This window comes from Schistocerca cancellata, chromosome 1, assembly GCF_023864275.1.
Source record: "Schistocerca cancellata isolate TAMUIC-IGC-003103 chromosome 1, iqSchCanc2.1, whole genome shotgun sequence".
Lineage (NCBI taxonomy): Eukaryota > Metazoa > Arthropoda > Insecta > Orthoptera > Acrididae > Schistocerca > Schistocerca cancellata.
In genome coordinates, this window is record NC_064626.1 from 1,140,462,211 (window position 1) to 1,140,484,038 (window position 21,828).

The window sequence follows — 21,828 nt, forward strand, 5'->3', positions numbered from 1 at the left end:
TCACTCGAGTGTGTATCATCAAGGGCGAACCATTCGAAGCGCCGAGCCAGCGGAACAGTACCGACCGCAAGGTCCAAATGAGATAAATGTGTCGTGGAGGCAGACAAAAATGTAGGGACCCCAGTGTTGAGGCAAACTAGATCCGCTTGGTGGAAGACGTCTAGCAATATGGAGCCACGTGGACAAGGATGTGGAGATCCCCAAAGCGGGTGGTGGGCATTGAAGTCCCCAACCAGCAAATATGGGGGCGGAAGCTGACCAAGAAGATGAAGGAGATCAGCTCGTGCCATTGGTGTGGACGATGGAATGTATACAGTACAAAGAGAGAACGTGTATCCGGAAAGGGAAAGACGGACGGCGACAGCTTGGAAGGAAGTGTTTAAGGGGATTGGGTGATAATGGAGAGTATCATGGAGAAGAATCATGAGTCCTCCATGGGCTGGAGTGCCTGCAACAGAGGGGAGATCATATCGGACGGACTGAAAATGAGGGAGAACAAAGCGGTCATGGGGACGCAGCTTTGTTTCCTGAAGACAGAGGATGACCGGCGAGTAGGATCGTAAGAGGATCGACAATTCATCCCTATTGGCTCGAATGCCGTGGATATTCCAGTGGATAATGGACATGGGGTGAACAGAAAATGGAGGAATGTGACCAAAGCTGCTCGGAGCTAGCGACCGACAGCATGGAATGGCATTCAGCCGAAGGCAGAAGATCCTGATCCATAGGTTGGTCAGGAGCGTCTCCTGCCACCAGCGATCGGCCGGTTGACCGGCCACCAGCAGTGCGCCTCGGCGACACAGAAGATGGCCGAGGGCGATTTCCGCCAGGTGGTGCTGCAGATGGGACACACCTTGGCGGAGGAGGAGAGGAACTGGGTTTCTTTTGAGCCTTCTTAGAAGTATGATGTTTAGATGAAGGAGGAACCGATGGTTGGGAAGTTGCGGTACGTAAAAACTCTTCACGAGTATGCTCTTTTTTGGAAGGCTTGGTGTCTGACTTTTGGGCTCGAGATTTAGCAGAACCCGATGAAGGGTGAGCCATAGAGTGGCCAGGCGAAAGTGGTGAGGTTGAACGGGCGATCTTTGCGCTGGCCGATCTGACGACCGTGGCACTAAAGGTGAGGTCGCAAGTCTGCGTGGCCGCCTCCTTTGTTGGCCGAGGAGAAGCAAGGACAGTGCTGTATTTTCCTGTCGGAGGCACGGTGGGCTGGCGACTGGCAAATAATTTTCGAGCAGCAAAGGTCGACACCTTTTCCTTCACTCTTATTTCCTGGATGAGCTTTTTGTTCTTAAAAACGGGGCAATCTCGAGAGGAAGCAGCGTGGTCACCCATACAGTTGATGCAGCGAGGAGATGGAGGTGGACAAGCACCCTCATGGGCATCCTTGCCACACGTAACACATTTGGCCGGATTGGAACAGGACTGGCTGGTGTGATTGAACCGCTGACACCGATAGCAACGCGTAGGGTTTGGGACATAAGGGCGAACGGAAATTATCTCATAACCTGCTTTGATTTTCGATGGGAGTTGAACTTTGTCAAATGTCAAGAAGACAGTGCGGGTTGGAATGATGTTCGTGTCAACCCTTTTCATAACTCTATGAACAGCCGTTACGCCCTGGTCAGACAGGTAGTGCTGAATTTCTTCGTCAGACAATCCATCGAGGGAGCGTGTATAAACGACTCCACGTGAGAAATTTAAGGTACGGTGCGGTTCCACCCGGACAGGGAAGGTGTGGAGCAGAGAAGTATGCAGCAATTTTTGTGCCTGGAGGGCACTGACTGTTTCTAACAACAGGGTGCCATTCCGTAATCTGGAACAAGACTTTACAGGACCTGCAATTGCGTCGACACCTTTCTGAATAACGAAAGGGTTGACCGTGGAGAAGTCGTGACCTTTGTCAGACCGAGAAACAACAAGGAACTGTGCAACGATGGAAGAACTGTCTGTGGCTGAGACTCAGTGAACTTACGTTTGTGAGCAGACATAGTGGAAGGTGAGGAAACCATTGCGGAAGAATCCCCCATGATTACCAGCGTCTCCGATGGCGCGCTCCTCCCTTGTGGGGGCCCTCACTGAGGGCACTCCCGCCTTAGGTGATTGTTCACACCTCAGGTCACACCTCCCGACAAACGGACGGAGGGACCAATCGGCACTTTCGGAAGGTATCAGCTCAGGTAATCACCCCTCCCTGGGCCTGGCCGTTACCAGGGGGTACGTACGTGTCCTACCTGTCTACCCGGGGCAGGGAATTACGCGGTACCCCGTCACCGGCTACGCATGGAAGTGCGTGGGTCGGCCTTCAGACATGCACAGGGAGGAAAAAAGAGAAAGGGAAAGGAAAGAAGAGGGGTCTCAAACGCCGCAGCGGAGAAAAGTGCAGAGAGAAGCGGGAAGGAAAAGAGAAGGACAGAGGAAGGACGAAGACTTGCAAGTATAGAAAGCAAGGAATTTGTAACAGTGTAGAGCGTCCGTCTCCGGACGTAGGCACAAACCATACTCCCAGAGGGGGAGAAAGGGAAGGAAAGAGCCAGAGGTGAGGGGAGGAGGGGCGAAGATGCGGGATGGGGAAGGATGCGGAAAGGGAGGGTATGCAGCCCGGAAAGGAAGGAGGGCCACATTAGCTCGGGGTCCCGTGCTCGCTACGCACGTGTCCACAAAAGAGGTGTGGACCCCCTGGGGGTAAATTCTGAAGGTGGCAGGGGTAAAATACAGGGAGCGAAAGGCTATTTACAATTTGTACAGAAACCAGATGGCAGTTATAAGAGTCGAGGGACATGAAAGGGAAGCAGTGGTTGGGAAGGGAGTGAGACAGGGTTGTAGCCTCTCCCCGATGCTATTCAATCTGTATATTGAGCAAGCAGTAAAGGAAACAAAAGAAAAGTTCGGAGTGGGTATTAAAATCCATGGAGAAGAAACTTTGAGCTTCACCGTGACATTGTAATTATGTCAGAGACAGCAAAGGTCTTGGAAGAGCAGTTGAAAGGAATGGACAGTGTCTTGAAAGGAGGATATAAGATGATCATCAACAAAAGCAAAACGAGAATAATGGAATGCAGTCAAATTAAATCAGGTGATGCTGTGGGAATTAGTTTAGTAAATGAGACGCTTAAAGTAGTAAATGAATTTTGCTATTTAAGGAGCAAAATAACTGATGATGGTCGAAGTAGAGAGGATACAAAATGTAGACTGGCAATGGCAAGGAAAGCATTTCTGAATAAGAGAAATTTGTTAACATCGAGTATAGATTTAAATGTCAGGAAGTTGTTTCTGAAAGTATTTGTATGGAGTGTAGCCATGTATGGAAGTGAAACGTGGACGATAAACAGTTTGGACAAGGAGAGAATAGAAGCTTTTGAAATGTGGTGCTACAGAAGAATTCTGAAGATTAGATGGGTAGATCACATAACTAATGAGGAGGTATTGAATAGAATTGGGGAGAAGAGGAGTTTGTGGCACAACTTGACTAGAAGAAGGGATGGGTTGGTAGGACATGTTCTGAAGCATCAAGGGATCACCAATTTAGTATTGGAGGGCAGCGTGGAGGGTAAAAATCGTAGAGGGAGACCAAGAGATGAGTACACTAAGCAGATTCAGAAGGATGTAGGCTGCAGTAGGTACTGGGAGATGAAGAAGCTTGCACAGGATAGAGTAGCATGGAGAGCTGCATCAAACCAGTCTCAGGACTGAAGACAACAACAACAACAGATAATAAATCATCAAACAGTAGACATCTTGATCTTTTGTGGATACGGAAACGGGCCAGTCAGATACTTACCAAAGGAAGTCCCCAAACAGCCATGTGTTTTCAGAAATTACTTTACTTACACAACCAGTTTTGGCATCTCATTAATGTCATCCTCACGCAACAACTGAAGTCATTAAGTCTTCAGAGTACACATTCCACAAAAAATTCACAGAATCCAGGTACTGATGACTCCAGTTATGCATACACTGATGAATCCGATTCTCTATACACTGAGTGCATAGGGGTCTGAAAATGGCATTAATCAAATGCTGAAACTGGTCGTGCAAATAAAATAAATTCTGAAAACATATGGCCTTTTGCTGATTTTCTTTGGTAAATAAAAACAGTAAATGTGTAGAGTCACTGACAGACACAGAAACAAGACTGAAAAATGTTGCAAACTTCTGAACAAATCCTATTACTCCATTCTTGGTTACTGCTACACCTTCCAGTTTAAGGGGAGTTGGAATGCCCTATCTCGCCAATGTTAAATTTGCTAACTTTGTGTACCTTTTTCTTTGGAACTATTATCTTCAGAACTTTGAAATTCTGGCAGAGGTTTTCAGCATATATTGTGAGCCCACTGAACTAGAACCAATGTTTTCTTTTTGTTGGTATAGTATTTATGAATTTTTTACCATTAAGCCATTTTTTATTGGAAAATGTATAACATAAACTTCCCTAGTTCAGAGAATAAGCCAGTTCTTGTCATGATTCTAGTTCAGTGGCCTCTTTGAACTGTTTTGCAGCATTTCTGAAAATTTGAATGTTGTTGGTTGAGTGGTTTATGAGATAAAGGTACATGTAACACTAAAAATGTCAAATGCCAGAAAATGCGATTAAAGTAATTTATTATGAAAATTCACAAATACCTTTTATTCTATTATCAAAAGTGTCCAGCAGAGTAATCAGGGTCATCTTCTAGTTCTTCTTCTTCACCTAGAAGCTTTCTTCTCCTTGCTGCCCTTGCTTTTTTTGTATTAAATTCAGCTGCATACTGAGCCTTCCTTACTCGCACGCTGTCCAGAAGCTGAAGACCTCTGATGGTGTTGATACCAGGAGCAATGCCGAGCCTTGCCATGACCTTTAGCCTACCCATATGACCATCATTGAATGAAATAACAGCATCACTGACTCCCCATTTCAATGTTTTTATCCCAACAAATACATTCTTAGGTACACGAGTCCAAATGAGGTTGTTGAACGACTCGTTTTGATTCTGGGTACAACCATGAAGACATTTTCGCAGAAGATCAGGATGCCCCAAGTCTCTATATATTGGTTTAATTACTTCCATAACAGCCAATGGAATATAATTTTTATGGTGATAAGGATCCCCAGTAGCTTGAGATTTTCTATAATTGCACCATGACTGAGGACCATCTGGACAAGCAAAATGTTGAGGATTATCATCAGTTGATGATCGATGTAAATATGTGGCCCATACAGCTTGTCTCATTTCCTGCAAATTATTTGCATTATTTCTTATTGCCATACCATAGTATTGTTGTAATTCATTTATAATTTTATCTGACAGGCGACCTCTAATGGTTTTACCATCTGACAAAATTTTGTCCTTCAGATTCTGTTTCAGTTTCCTTAGACGAGTGCCCATTCGTTTCTGAACATGACCGACACATTCTAGTTTAGTTATTGTCTTATTGACATATGGCATGGATTCTGTAACACTTTTGTATGCCTTGGAGTCCCCATCTCCAAGGAATTTTGTGTAAAATACTCCCCGTTCTTTTTCTGATCTGCTAAACATTTTCACAGCAGCGGCAGCCTCCATGCCTCCACTCGTACCTTCATAATTCTTGCTACATATGTGAGCTGCTTCTATCTTACCAGATGCACAATGGTAACAATGTTTAGTGAGCACTTCATAGTCCAAAACTTTACCGCTGTCCACACTAGTAACAGTAGCAACAGCATTTTTGGATGTGTGACCCCTTTTCTGCCAGGTTCCATCAAAAGCAACAGGGATATCTGGGTTTCCTTCATTTATATATTTTGCTTCACTGGCAGCAGCTTTCATTGATAAATCTGCTACAGACTGAACAGCATCTCCTATCACTTCAGTGTAATTGTCAATTTTAGCAGGTGGAGGTGGAAGATTCATTATGGCACAAAATGTTTGAGCAGCAGTATGTCCTTTACCAATTGCTCTCATTGCATACATTAGCCTGATATTACTCTCAAACAAATTGCTACTGCATGTTTTAGAGCTCCAAAAACAGGTCTCATTTTCACAACTGGCACAAACTATAGCAATTTTGCAGGAAAGTCCTATAGATTTTGTTATGTTCATATCAAAAGAACCTCCACAAAGATTACAACACAAACATTTCTTCATAAACTCAGTAAAAACAGGAAAGTCGACTAAAACATATTGTTCATTAGAAGCTTCATCTGTAATTTCACTTGCACAGTTTGATAACTTCTTTTTTGATGCACTGGTGGGCGTGTCTCCTTCACACATCTCAGCTGTACAAACGTCAGAACTTTCACCAGCATCAACAGGTGCTGAAGCAGAATCACTTGAACAAACGTTATTTGTAAATCTATTACCGCGAAACTTTCGCTTTTTAAATAATGATGCACTCCTAGGCATCGTAGAAACTACGCACTCACCACTGAAAGTCAAAACAAGACAGATAACAAACTCCAAATGAGCGACAAACTAAACTCGAGGCTCAAAACAAACACTCACAGATCAAAAACTGAACAATAAACACAGCTAGTCGTAAAAACAATGGTACCTATGGAAGGATCAAAGATTCTACAACTGAAGAGTGAAATCCACAGCCTTCTATATGTAATGTTTTCGGAAATGCGAAGATTTAAATGTGTACAAATCACAAGATGGGTAACTTTGCTGGGCGCACATGTAATTTTGAAAAATTAAATAAAAATACTTCCAATTGGAATTTCTTAACAAATTTTGCACCATTTTAAGCAGAAAATTTCAAATTAAGTTATAAGGTTAAAAACTGAAAATGTGAATTTTTTCCATTTTCCGGCATTCCAACTCCCCTTAAGTCTGAAATAATGGACTAGTCTCCAGTTAGCTATGCAGAAAAGAGAAAACAGGGCATAAAATATGACAGAATAAAATGTGTGTGTTATGTATCAGGATTGCTTCTACATCTAACAGCCAAGACCCATGAACATGAACATTACGAAAATGTAATGAAGCACATCAGAATGTTGTAAATATAAACAAAAAAAAAAAAAGAAAAAAGGCATTGCGTGTAACAGTGATAGGCAGAGGAGCACAAGCTGAAACGAACAAGGATGGGAGAATAAACTAGCCTTGAATGAACCACAACAGTATTTGCCCATAACAAATTTAGAAAAGCTACGGAAAATCTAAATTCTGATGGCCAAATGGAAATCTGAACCACACCATTCCTAGCTGTGAGACCAATGCCATAACAGTTCCACTATCTTTCTTTGTAATCAGTATTGATATCAATCCAAGTAAGTATTTTTCTCAAGAGGAGAGATGATTCAAGGGGACACCACCAATGCAGGAACAAACAATGAACATTTTTCTACTGCAGTATTCCACACGAAATCGTTATTAACTTTTCTGACAATGTACGTAAATAACATTTACTTTAAACAAAGTACTCCCCCTTATCATATTGATTTATGTAAAATATCCAAAGATGATAAAATTTTGAATGAGTGCAATTAAGAAATACAAGTCCATACTGTATCAACCATAAAAGTATCAACTTCTCTTACTTAAACCAAATCTGTGTAAATTTTGTACACTTAAAGACTAGCTAACCTGTAGGCAATGAATTGCGTATTCAGTTAAAAACTAAGTAATTGTCTATTTCACAGATGTAGACTGCATTAATTACCTGCGTCAAGAGTACAGTGCACTCATCTTTTCGCTCAGTTAGCTGTTTCATGAACTGTGTGTACTGGACATCCTCCTCGTGTAGAAGTTCCTCCTCTACATCAGAATACCAAGACAGAAACTGGAAATAAAACAGAACATTTACAAACAAAGTTTATGAAAATGAAACCAGTCTAATCAACTCTCAAATTATGAATGACACACTCATTAAAAAGCAAGCCATTATTTTTTGCCCTTCTTTGTTAAAATTTGCCTTAATGTATATTGTTACAAGTATGTAATCTCACTATTTCCTTACTTTAAAGATTCTGAGTATTTCAGGTGTTAACTCATGCTCCCCATTTGCTTTCCCACCTTTCAGAATATGGTAGTCTTTCTCGTATTCAACTACTGTTTGTTGTTCAATAACTATGCACCTTACTCCGCAAGGAAAAAGAATCCAAGAGAGAAGAGCAACTCAAGGGTCTCAGCCCTAATGCTGTATGTACCAAATGTTGAAGAGAATGTATCAAAAATTAGCCAGCTTTATTGATGGACAACATTACTTTTGGGAAATAGTAATCTTGTGAAACTCTGCTCGATCAGTTCACCCACAAGGTCCAGATAGAAGTGTAGACCAATGTCGAGGTTGATGCAGCACTCCTTGGTTTCCAGAAAATGTATAACGCAGTTCTATGCTGCTGTCTAGTGAACCAAATTCAAAATTAAATAATGGAATGTAATAATATTTCAGAAAGGAAAGTTGCTACTCACCATATAGCTGAGATGCTATCACAGCTGAAGTCACAGTGCAGCTTATATTGTGACAGTTTCTATACGATGAGTAGCAACTTTCTTTTTCATAAATACAAAATCAAAGAATATTGGAGCATCCTTGTGATTGGATTTCAGACTTCCTAGCAGACAGAACTCAACACCAACAGGTCTGAACCATCAGAAGTAAAGTAGCTTTGTTTCAATCCCAGGGGAGGGATCTAGGCACATTACTGTATACAACATATAAATAATCTGCTGCATAACATCAGAAACTCTGTGAAATTGTTCATGTATGATTTATAAGCATTAGTCACAAAGCTACAAATTGCACTGAAATCCGGAAGACCAAAGGAAAATTGATGCTTGGGGCACAAACTGACAGTTGATATTCAACATAAATGAATGCAACACATTGCTTATAAATATGGGGATGGACCCATTATTGTATGATTACGTGTTTGTAAATAATCATTTTCACTGGAAACAGAACTACCTAGGGGTGCGAGGGAAGAAGCATGAAAGAAATTCTGGCCCTGTATACCCACCACCCTCCCCCCTTATGAGGACAGTGCTGCTCCTTCCCAGGAAGTGAGGAGACTGATAGACAGCTGTTTGCACCTGAATGAACAACTGTTGGTTGATTGTGATGCAAATGCCCACAAGCTGGTGTGCAGAAACAGTGACACTGACAGCAGAGATGAGTATCTACTCAAGAGTAACAACAAGCTGGGATTGCAAAGGAAACAGGAATGAAGACCGCCCAACTATGAAAGAAATAAGGGATTGCAAAGGAAACAGGAATGAAGACCGTCCAACTATGAAAGAAATAAAAGACAATGGGGAAAATATCAGAAGGCCCCTGTCAAATACAACCTTGCGATTATGCAAGTGGAAGTATCATCCTGGAAGGTATTCTGTGAGTATGTGAAAGGTGCTAATTGCACTATACGAGGTGCATTCAAGTTCTAAGGCCTCCGATTTTTTTTCTCCGGACTGGAAAGAGATAGAAACATGCGCATTGTTTTAAAATGAGCCCCGTTCATTGTCAATACGTCCCACAGATGGCAGCACCATACGGCAGATGGAATTTTACCGCCAGCGGCGAGAATGAGAACTGTTTTAAATACTTAAAATGGCGACGTTTTCCTTACTTGAACAGCGTGCAATCATTCGTTTTCTGAATTTGCGTGGTGTGAAACCAATTCAAATTCATCGACAGTTGAAGGAGACATGTGGTGATGGAGTTATGGATGTGTCGAAAGTGCGTTCGTGGGTGCGGCAGTTTAATGAAGGCAGAACATAGTGTGACAACAAACCGAAACAACCACGGGCACGCACAAGCCGGTCTGACGACATGATCGAGAAAGCGGAGAGAATTGTTTTGGGGGATCGCCGAATGACTGTTGAACAGATCGCCTTCAGAGTTGGCATTTCTGTGGGTTCTGTGCACACAATCCTGCATGACGACCTGAAAATGCGAAAAGTGTCATCCAGGTGGGTGCCACGAATGCTGACGGACAACCACATGGCTGCCCCTGTGGCATGTTGCCGAGCAATGTTGACGCGCAACGACAGCATGAATGGGACTTTCTTTTTGTCGGTTGTGACAATGGATGAGACGTGGATGCCATTTTTCAATCCAGAAACAAAGCGCCAGTCAGCTCAATGGAAGCACACAGATTCACCGCCACCAAAAAAATTTCGGGTAACCGCCAGTGCTGAAAAAATTATGGTGTCCATGTTCTGGGACAGTGAGGGTGTAATCCTTACCCATTGCATTCCAAAGGGCACTACGTTAACAGGTGCATCCTACGAAAATGTTTTGAAGAACAAATTCCTTCCTGCACTGCAACAAAAACGTCCGGGAAGGGCTGCGCGTGTGCTGTTTCACCAAGACAACGCACCCGCACATCGAGCTAACGTTACGCAACAGTTTCTTCGTGATAACAACTTTGAAGTGATTCCTCATGCTCCCTACTCACCTGACCTGGCTCCTAGTGACTTTTGGCTTTTTCCAACAATGAAAGACACTCTCCGTGGCCGCACATTCACCAGCCGTGCTGCTGTTGCCTCAGTGATTTTCCAGTGGTCAAAACAGACTCCTAAAGAAGCCTTCGCCGCTGCCATGGAATCATGGCATCAGCATTGTGAAAAATGTGTACGTCTGCAGGGCAATTATGTCGAGAAGTAACGCCAGTTTCATCGATTTCGGGTGAGTAGTTAATTAGAAAAAATATTGGAGGCCTTAGAACTTGAATGCACCACGTACTTTATAAAATCCTCACTAGAATTAGCTAATCCACGAGGTACCCTAAGGGAGGAGGATGGTGGGTATACAAGGCCAGCAATTGAGAGGCTAGATGTGCTCCTCGATACTCACTCCCTTCAGGTCACTCTAGCAGGCAACACAAACCAAGAGTCAATTCCTGAGAGGCACTGGTAGACAGGTAATCAAAGGGAGAACTGGGGTCAACCAGAAAATGGGTTAACTCCAAAAACATCCAGTGGGTGGTGGGAAAATTTCAACTGTTCAACTCACCAGGCCCACATGGAATCTTTCCAGCTTTACTGCAACAAGCAGGAGAGGGATTAAGTGGAGTCCTATGTAGACTGTTTATGGTCATCTTAGCAGCAGGAATCATTTCTAATGCTTGGAGGGCAGAGGGGGTTGTTTTCATTTTGAAGCTAGGGAGAATTGATCTTACCAAGGCTAAGAAAAAGAGACTAATCAGTCATCATCCTTTCTTCAAAAGACACTAGAAAAAACTGGCTATGTACACATTATGGAAAACTGATTAAACTAACACAAATATGAAGCAGGCAAATCACATGAAATAGCACTTCACCAACTTGTTGGAAAGGTGGAAAAAAAAACTTAAGAACTTTCTCTCTGCATCTCCCTGGATCTTCAAATCCACAGAGTGGCAGAAGAGCATACCGCTGAAACCATCATATGCTGGTGGAGTAAGGCCATTCAGTGTAGATGAAACGTCTCCATTACTGTGGAACCTAATAGTGAATGAACTCATGGAAGAGTTAAATACTAGAGGCTACTTTTGCCAAGAATATGCAGATGATTTGGTCACAGTAATATTTTGGAAATTTATGAGTACTGTTAGAATAATAGCACAATGGCCCTCAACATTGTGAAAACCTGCTTCAGAAAACAAGATCTCAGGGTCAGTTCCAAGAATACTATTCTTGAGAAGAAGAATATCGAGAACACATACTGGACTATCTAGCTTCTTAACAAAACTCTACCAGCAGAGGGTGTAGTAAAGTATTCAGTAGTACTCTGGAGGCAAAACTATCATAGAGAATATATGGTCCATGGCATAATGTACTCTTATGAGTATTAGAAGGGCCTGTGGTAAAAACTGGGGTCTAAACACAATAAGTATGTATTGAATATATGCCATTGTAATAAAACCTATGATAATTTATGGGGCTGCAGTATGGTGGAATAAAGTAGAACACAAGGTCCCTGCTAGGAAGGCTGGCAAGCTGCAAAGATTGGCCTGCTTAGCCATCAAAGGTGGAATCAGCAATACACACACTGCAGGAAGAGAGACCATGCTGGACATGTCCCCATTACACCTCTGGGTTACAATGGAGGCACAGCACAAGCATAAAGTTTAAAAGATGGAAATAATTGGAGATTTTTAGGATATACAGAATCCTACACCAATATAGTGAGCATGGTATGTATAGGAATAATCATGGTAACCCCAGCTGACCATACAATAACTGGATCGACAGAAGCGGCCGATCCCACACTTCGGCTTTGACCGTGACATAAGTGGGTTGTCGTGTGTGACGTCATGACGATGCGGAGTTTGGTTTCTGAGAGTGGCGTGTTTGTAGACGTCGTCGTGCTGTGGTTTGTTGTGCTCTCTGGTGGTATGTTCAGGGTTTCCGTTTGTGTGCTGTAATGGGCTCAGTTCGCTTTTGCTCATTATCCAGAATTGTTCGAGTGTCGGCTGTGTTTGTAGTGGAATTCGCTTCAGTGAGTTAACGATTTTGTGTGAAGGTTAATTTAGTGTTGTTCGCTGTAATTCGTGTGGCAATTTTAGTAAAATTAATCGGTTGTTGTCTTTGTTCAGAAATGGATATGACGGATAAGGGAAGTGTTAGATCCCAATGTGTGGCTGTGTATCTTGATATTGGTATCGGGAGATGTTTTTGAGCTATATAGGCCAAGAGAAGTGTTTGATCCTAATTTATGGGATCGGGAGCTGCTGTTGAGCTATATAGGTCAAAGGAAGTGTCCGATTCCAGATATTGTGTTTAGTGGGATTTGAGGAGTTTTGTGATGTTGGTTTTTTTCGTTTTGTATGGGGGTGGGTGTCTAAATTTGTTTATATTTAGCTTGCCCTCCCCCCCCCCACCCAAAAACACATTTCCCGTGCTTGTCCCGTTAGTGTCATTAGGCTTTTTGTGGAAAGAGTGTGTGTTTGTTTTTCGATGTATTTTCGTCCTCATAATGTGTACGTACCGACTTTATATGCGCCATATTGGAATCATGGTTTATGGTCGTTTCCGCCATATTTGTGACGTCATGAGTCAAAGCAGACGGGCGGGATCGGACGCTTCCGTATTTCCGAATAACTTCCAGTTGCTTCACTAAACCTTTCAAGGTAACAACTGAAAATTGCAGTGGAAGAATAAACTATGATACCATTTACGAGAGTCTGGTTTACTGATGGGTCAAAAATGTTAAAAGGCACTGGGGACATGTTATACGGAGTATGGAGTGTGCAACCTCTCTACAGAAGGTTGCCACAATATTCCTGGCAGAAATATCTCTACCAGCCCCTGTAACTAAATCAAACATCATAGCAGAACACAATGTTGCCTTTGTGAGACTAGGGAAAAGCAACAGGATATAGCTGCTGTGGGTCCCTGGTCACTCAGGAATTAATGGCAATGGATAAGCTGAGGTACATCTACCTCGATATCCACAATCCACCTCATGGTGCACAGTAGAAGGCACCCCGTACCACTACTAGTAATTTCTTTTCCTGTTCCACTTGCAAAAAAAATGAGGGGAAAAATGGCTGTCTGTATGCCTCCGTATGAGCCCTAATTTCTTGTATCTTATTTTTGTGGTGCTTACACACACTGTATGTTGGAGGCAGTCAGCTACAAATGCTGGTTCACTAAATTTTCTCAATAGCATTCTTCAAACCGAAAGTTGTGTTCCCTCTAGGGATTCCCATTTGAGTTCCTGAGGCACCTCCATGACAGCAGCATGAATGATCACTGGTTTGCTTGACCCAAGGGAGAGTGTCACCACGATGTTCAAAGAACTGAACCAATGATCTATTGAAGATAGATGTAAACTTTCCCAAGAAAGTCTATTAAAGTTTAAGAACCAGTTTTAAATGATGACTCTAGTAATATATTACAAACTTCTACATATCGCTCACATTGGGATCATTAGGATAAGATTAGAATAATTACAGCAAGCATTCAAACAATCATTCTCCCCACACTCCATATGTGAATGGAACGGGAAAAAATCCTAATAAGTAGTACAATGGGATGTACAGTCTGTCGTGCACTTCATAGTGGTTTATAGAGTATAGATGTAGATGCAGACAAGTATGCACAACAGGAATTAACTACAAAGCCTCTCACACACTTGAGGAAAAGTCAGGACAGAATGTGTTACATTTTGACCCTTCATTCAGTTTTTCTGCTGCACCCTTAATTAACCAATTTGTGCTGTAGGCTATACTTGAGGGCAAAAATAAGTAAGTTCTGAATCGACTAGCACATTCCCTACCACGCCCTCTATTAATGAGATCGTGCATTGCCTTCGTATTGTCCTAATTGCAATATCTCAGTCTCTCTTGACAAAAGAAAAACAATATTAATATCTCTACTTTAGCGGAAAACAGATCTTTGTTTCGCTCTGTATGCACAAGTGACTGCAACTGCACATTAATGATACAGAAATCTGACAACAGAGAATTTCTCTGAAGTGACTGGGCACTTAACTCTGTGACACTCAGTTCCCCGAGATGGGCCAGTGGAACACTATTGCTACACGGTGAAGTAGGCTATCGAGTAACGTAACCAAGCTGAATCTCCTGTTGATCTAGAATTATTCTCTGATCACATGAGAATGTGGGACGGATATTACCTGTCGTGTAGTTTCTATCCTGGACTTGCTCTGTAGTAGATTAACAAAACACTTTCCCACGTCGCCATCGGACTGACGTACAACATTTAACGCCGACTGGTGTAAGTCATCTTCTTGAGATATAGACAACTGAAAAAAAACACGAATCCTCGTGAGAAGAAACGTCTAACAACGAAAAACAATATCATTACACTAGTCATCTTATTCAAAACACTTTGTCTTACATCACCAAAAAATTCAAATTTACTGAATTCTTCTTCTAAATCTTGAAGGGCATCTATCTGGTCACTTGTCAAAGGGGCTACAGGATTTTCAGAACGTTCCCAGTCAAATAACTTGTCTTGAACATTGCGTATATCCTCATCCGTCACTGTTACTGCCATTGTCAAAGATACAAATGCAAATAAACACGCAAGCAAGATACACTGCGCTGCGTGGCGGCGGATGCCACGTAAACGGTTTGCAGACGACAGTGGTTCCCTAGTATGTTATGTCGGCGCACAATTTTTCGTTGTCAACGGTGAAACAGTTGCGTCGATCTATTATATAATTTTCATCGTTATGCACGGCTCATTCCCAGAGTTCAAGTACTGAAATAAGGAAATACATTTTATAAGTAGGCCTATACCGCTCACCCATAGCCGACATAAAATCGGTTGATGATTACCTTCTCTACTATACTGCACCTCTGCAAACCACTATAAAGTGTATACCAGAAGTAACTTCCATTGTACCAGATTTTAAGCCTTCTTCTCGTTTCATCAACGTACGGTATAGAGCGCAGGACGAATACTTATTTAAACGCCTCTGTGCATTCTGTAGTTAATTTACTCATGTCTTCGCGATCCCTCAGGAGCCATTCGTAGGGGACTGTAGTATATTCCCAGATTCCCTATTTAAAGCTGCCTCTTAAATTTTGGAAGTATGCTCTATCAGGATAGTTTGCGACAATCTTCAAGCGTCTGCCAGTTCAGTTTCCTCAAATCTCCTTGACACACTTCCATGAATCAACAAATGTGTGACCATTCGTGCTGCCCTTTCTTGTATACGTTCAATATTTCCATTAACCCTATTTGGTATGGGTCCCACAACGATCTCCTTTGTAGACTGATTCCATTTCCCTAATATTCTATCAAAGAACATAAGTTTATTTACGTCTACTCTCTTCCTATACAATCACTGTGAAGTGTGGGGCACTGGTCATTTTTTTATTGTACCGTATATTAGGGTTTTCTTCTGTAGCGACGCTGCAGCGCGCTAATTCAAGCTCGCCGTGTGTGTGTGTGCTGTGCGCGTGTGTCAGTGCAGTGGTGCTGTAGCAATTACTCTACGCGACGTTGGTGTAGTTCCGCGCCCAGCCTCTAGAGGCGCTGTGTTTTCTATCTTTTATATACGTTCGGTTTATTGTTATTATTCCTTGTTTTATTGAGTTATTAGTAGTTCCTTGCCTCCTGACTTGTGTGGACGAGTACTGTTTCCTCTCCTAATTACGGAAGTTTTCCGAGGATTAAGGATACTCTGCTTAGGCCGGAAGCAAATTTTATAGCTCCGATCTGTCCATACATGCCGGGCGTCGCAAGATACGCGTTCGCAATAAAGTTATTGTTACTCAACTGAAGGTCTTCATTCTTCCGAATCACGTCGGGGTCACCACTTGTCGGGTACAGCTAAACTGGTGGCTGTCCGGCAGCGCGCTAATTCAAGCTCGCCGTGTGTGTGTGTGTGCTGTGCGCGTGTGTCAGTGCAGTGGTGCTGTAGCAATTACTATACTGCGACGTTTCTCGCGGCCGACCTCGTCCCTTTCTGACGCCGGCTTTTAGAAGACAAGCCTTTGATATAGTACATGGATTGTGCCATCCCGGGGTACGCCCGACATTCCGCCTAGTATCGCAACGTTTTGTGTGGCCAGGCATGCAAAAAGACTGCCGCGAGTGGGTCCAATCTTGTCTTCAGTGCCAACGCTGCAAGATTAACCGCCATGTACACGCACCGATCGGCGATTTTCCGGATACCACCGCCCGCTTTGCCCACGTTCATTTAGATGTAGTCGGACCACTTCCACCTTCGAACGGGCAAAGATATCTGTTTACAATGATCGACCGTTTTACACGTTGGCCGGAAGCAGTGCCGGTGGATAATATCACAGCAGACACATTAGCTTCCGCTTTTGCAATGACTTGGTTGGCAAGATTTGGATGCCCACTACATATTACCACTGACCGCGGACGGCAATTTGAATCAGACCTGTTCTCACAGCTGGCCAAGTTTTGTGGTTACACCCACCATAAGACCACAAGTTATCACCCAGCAAGCAACGGAATGATCGAACGCTGGCACCGTTGTTTGAAGGCCGCGCTGATGTGCCACGAAGAAACCTGGACAACCGCACTACCGGTGGTCTTGTTAGGCTTACGGACGACTTTCAAACCAGACCTGGGGTCGTCAGCGGCAGAACTGGTTTATGGAGAAACACTGCGCCTTCCTGGTGACTTTGTAGACGCTGATGCCACAGAGACAGTGTCTACTGGCCAGCCGGATTTCTTGCGACGATTGAGGGACCATGTATCAAAGATTCGCCCTCCGAAAGCCACACGTCATGGCAAGCCGCCCACTTTCGTGCACCAGGACCTGGAACAATGTCGTCACGTCATGCTCCGCACTGAGGGCGTCAAACCGCCTCTACAAGCTCCTTATTCTGGTCCATATGAAGTGCTACGGCGCGGTGCCCACACCATGGATATCCTAGTGAACGGCAAAGCTACGAATGTCGCGTTGAATCGGGTTAAACCTGCGTATGTTTTTCCTGACACCCCACTAGCGGCACCTCGTCGCAGGCATTCACCTACCGCTGTTCCAGACACTGACGCCACATCTCCGGCGCCGGCTCTTCAACATCCGCCGCCCAACGCAGCACAACATCCACCTCCTGACGTTGTTCCTCCTCCTCCTCCGACGAGGACGACCCGTTCTGGACGTCGGGTGCACTTTCCGGCGCGGTATCTCGACGCCGACGCTCCGCTTCCGCCCGGGGGGCTGATGTAGCGACGCTGCAGCGCGCTAATTCAAGCTCGCCGTGTGTGTGTGTGCTGTGCGCGTGTGTCAGTGCAGTGGTGCTGTAGCAATTACTCTACGCGACGTTGGTGTAGTTCCGCGCCCAGCCTCTAGAGGCGCTGTGTTTTCTATCTTTTATATACGTTCGGTTTATTGTTATTATTCCTTGTTTTATTGAGTTATTAGTAGTTCCTTGCCTCCTGACTTGTGTGGACGAGTACTGTTTCCTCTCCTAATTACGGAAGTTTTCCGAGGATTAAGGATACTCTGCTTAGGCCGGAAGCAAATTTTATAGCTCCGATCTGTCCATACATGCCGGGCGTCGCAAGATACGCGTTCGCAATAAAGTTATTGTTACTCAACTGAAGGTCTTCATTCTTCCGAATCACGTTAAGCAAAGGTCGGACAGCCACCAGTTTAGCTGTACCCGACACTTCCTTTCTATTCGCAGATTGAATATGGAAAGAATCACAGCGTGTATGCCTCTTTGCAGGCCGTTATTTCCCTCTACATAGCCTCTATGAGATAGATATGCAGGGGACTGAAGAATATTCTGATCTGAAGGAAAGTTATCGAAGTTTTTAAAACAAGTCCCCGCAAACTGTAGCCTCACTCTTGGAGTGTCTGCTTCTGTTACACTCTTTCGCCCATCAGACATCCTCAGATCTTTTGCAAGATATTTCTTGTATATACACCTTAGGCCCGTATTACACGATGTGCCTAAACCGTACACTTATGCACCAACGCCCCTAACGTGCATACCTGTAACTACAGACTTGTTCGCTTCCGACCTATTACAACATCCACGCGGGATATACCTAGCGCGCATGCGCAGCAGTAGACTGTATGCGCGAAAAGAAAATAGATGCCTTATGTCCTGATGTCTTGGAAAGTCGTTCCTTCTACCGCGCGCAACTCAAGGGCGACTGTATCATATACTGAATCGTCATACATTCAAATTATTTGTGAACTCTAGGTTCCTATTTACAAAGAAATTGTTTTCTACCATTATGTATTAAATAATAGTTTTTCTCTAATGTAGGTTAGTACTGTTCTGAAGTACAGACGCAAAAGTTTCATATTACGACACTTGATTACACAGGTATATGTATATCGAAATTTACATTTATACAGCATATTGCACATCGAGGATCCACTTGTTTTTGAAGCTATTGTCCTGGCAGTGACAGTAAATCTTCGGATTAGGGCAGAACGGCGACGAAAACGAAAAGTCAAATGTTGTTGGCTTCGACCCTGGCTGGCAAGAAGGGTGGAAGGCAGGGAAATGTATTCACTGTTAATGAAAGAACTGAGGCCCGAAGATCCGTAAGAATTTCGGAACTTCATTACGATGGACATGGCCTGTTTCGAGAAGCTGCTGTCTATGATAGAAGATGGAAACAGAAAGTGTGACACAGTCATAAGGGAGGCTATCGCACCTTCTAGAGAGTAAGAATTATATGGTTATGTTTTGTGATCATACCAGCCTAGATTACTAATAAAGTACCGGTGTCGCCCTGTTATGTTGCTGGCTGGTTGCAACATTACGTTTCCTGGCGAATGGGGAATCTTTTAAGAGTCTGGTTTTTAGCCACAGAATAGCACAGCCCACCATTTCAAGAGTTGTTGTGGATGTATGCACTGCAATTTTCAACACATTAAATATCCAATACTTAGGTGACCTTGTGTTATTTTTCCAAGTTTGGACTATACTCATAATTTTGCAGTCCTCGTCTGTCGCACTGGGGCAAACTGCAATGACTTTCTCCCTTTCACCGCCAGGTTCTCTTTTCTGGCATGTTGAAATCAAGCAAGAGGTGCAATTAAATCAAAACTGAATTTTCGTAAACTAAGGCATTACGATACAAATCGAAAATCACCGTGTAACGTTGTATGCATATTCCTCAGAAAGAAACGATTTCCGACTACCTTATTATGATACAGTGGGCCATACATACACCTTTCCTCGCTGTGTGCCTGATTTCAGACACTTAATTCCTCTCCACTCCATTTCATTTCTAGAATACGAAGCTATCAATAGAAAAAAATCCTTTTACAAACAGCTAGTATATAAGAGTCTACTGCAAAAAAAAAAAAACCTTTCTTTTCTGCATTTGTGAAGCCTGTTTACTGAAAAAAAAATGCAGAAGATTCCCAACGCGAAAAATCCTCAACACGAACGTCTGTAATTAGCCACTAGACGCCTAACAATAACCAAACAACAAGCAGAAAGCACTGTGGTACACCCTTCTGCGCATGCGCGAATTATCGCTGCCTACTGCACATGCACGGATTGACGGCAGTTTAGAACTGCTCTCTATTCCTGCGTGCAGATGATGTGTCTGCTAATTTTCGTAGTCTCACCAGTTCTACCGCTAGATGGCTGTCGCGATAGACCAGGACCGTTCGCGGCGGGTCGTCGGGCAATACCGGCTTTAGCCCGATCTAATTGGATGCCATACACTCGAGCAGTATTCAGATATGGGCTGTATAAGTATTCTGTGTGTAATTTCTTTGTATATGAAGTTGGGGTGCTGTGGTGTATAGGTGATAACGACGAATAATTACAAAACTCAGATACAGTAGAGCACACTTTTATTTACGATAGGAGCGTACACTTCAGAAGCATAGAAACTCAACAAAGGCGGAATCATAGCCAGAGAGTTTCATGCGAGATGCTGGTCGATCGCTATCGATGATATTTGTCGATACAGTGTTCACACAAAGCGGACCCTCCGCCCTCGTCCCAATCTCCATAGTTTGAAGCACTGAGGTGACGAGGCATGTGAAGTGGGAGGTGAGACTTATGGTATAGATCTCATGTGGTAATTTGACTGTCTTGTGGAAGTTCTATGCGACGGAGCCATCTGAAGTCTAGTGGTCTTTGTTCTGACCTTTGATGTGGAAGCCGTTGCCTTTGAGATTGATGCTGAGTTCTTCAGGGAGGAAATCGTGGGTGTGTAGTCGCTAGTCGAAGGATGATAGTATGGCGGAGGTAGTGGAAGGATCGACAGATGTAACAGAGGGGAGAGTTTGGAAAGTTTTGTCGTTCAGTGAAGTACTGTGTCTACATGGGTTTGAGTAAGTGTAACAGTTTCCTGTTTAATAATGTGCGGAAGGTACGATTGTCTCTTCAAAGCACGTTGTGGGGGCCTGACTGTGGGATTGTAGGGCAGGTTGTACCATGTCATCTTGTTATATTACAAAATCACAATGTTTATGTACTTGACGTAGAAAAACTTCAGGTACTTAGTGTGAAAGTGGTAAAGGTATTTGGAGGTGAGTAGTGTGTCTCCTGACAGAGAGACCAGGTTGGGTCGGTCTTGAGACATAATTGATGGTTTGTTTCGTGTTGCTTTGTTTTAGGGCGCAAAAACAATTAGGGTCATATGCGCCCATGTCAGAACTATACAACATGAAGACAAAGAGAGGAGTTAAAAACGACTACACGTTTCCCAAACGACTCAAGAGAAGACAGCTGAAAACAGGGACGTGGAAAAACGTCTACGCCATAGAGAAACGGAGGTCCTGAACTAAAAATTAAATGGCCTTCGCCATACTGCTACAAAAGATAAAAAGTAAAACGTGTTCGACAGTCCGCAAACGAGAATGTAAGATGTTAAAAAAAGGGCATTCTGTCAGTAAATGGCGGACCATCAAAGGTTGAGCGCAATGAGTACAAAGTAGTGGCGGAGCACTATTTAACAAATGGCGATAGGTAAAAAGACGGTGTTCAATGCGCAACCTAACTTAAATGATCTCACTGTGAGAGGGACGAGACAAGGTAATCCAAGATGCTGGGAGAGGCTTAATAACCCAGAGTTTGTTCCTGTGAAGGGAGGATCAGTGGTGATACCAAAGGGATACCACCTGCTGCCAGATGGCAACACAGAGATCATTGAAGGGAATATAAGAACTAGCGGGCTTAGGTACACTTGGCAGCAGCGTCAGTAGCCTCGTTTTCTGTCAGACCGACATGAGCAGGAACCCACGTAAACATCGCAGTAGGTCCATCAAGAGTGAGCAAGTGACAGCTTTCCTGGATCCCCTGCATTAAGGGATGGATGATGTACAGCACACAGAGGCTTTGAAGGGCACTAAGAGAGTCGAAGCAGATGAAGCAATTGAAAAGCCTGTACTGTGTGGCCTGATACAGGGCGAAGAGCTCTGCAGTAAATACTCAGCAGTTTTCCAGAAGCCAATAACAAAAATCGTCGGTGGCAATGACGAAGGCACACTCGATACCAT

The 21,828-nt window shown here is 43.4% G+C and overlaps 1 protein-coding gene across 1 annotated transcript in view; it reads right to left on the minus strand.

Moving 5' to 3' along the window:
- The window catches only part of LOC126092893 (conserved oligomeric Golgi complex subunit 3), a 142,773-nt gene extending 127,838 nt beyond the window's left edge, over positions 1 to 14,935 (minus strand). The window contains exons 1-3 of the mRNA XM_049908626.1: positions 14,754 to 14,935; positions 14,530 to 14,658; positions 7,627 to 7,746 (exon numbers count right to left, since the gene is read on the minus strand). Coding sequence (XP_049764583.1) covers positions 7,627 to 7,746; positions 14,530 to 14,658; positions 14,754 to 14,912 — 408 coding nt within the window. The 5' untranslated portion in view covers positions 14,913 to 14,935. The remainder of the gene's footprint in view (positions 1 to 7,626; positions 7,747 to 14,529; positions 14,659 to 14,753) is intronic.
- Between the last annotated feature and the right edge of the window lie 6,893 nt (positions 14,936 to 21,828).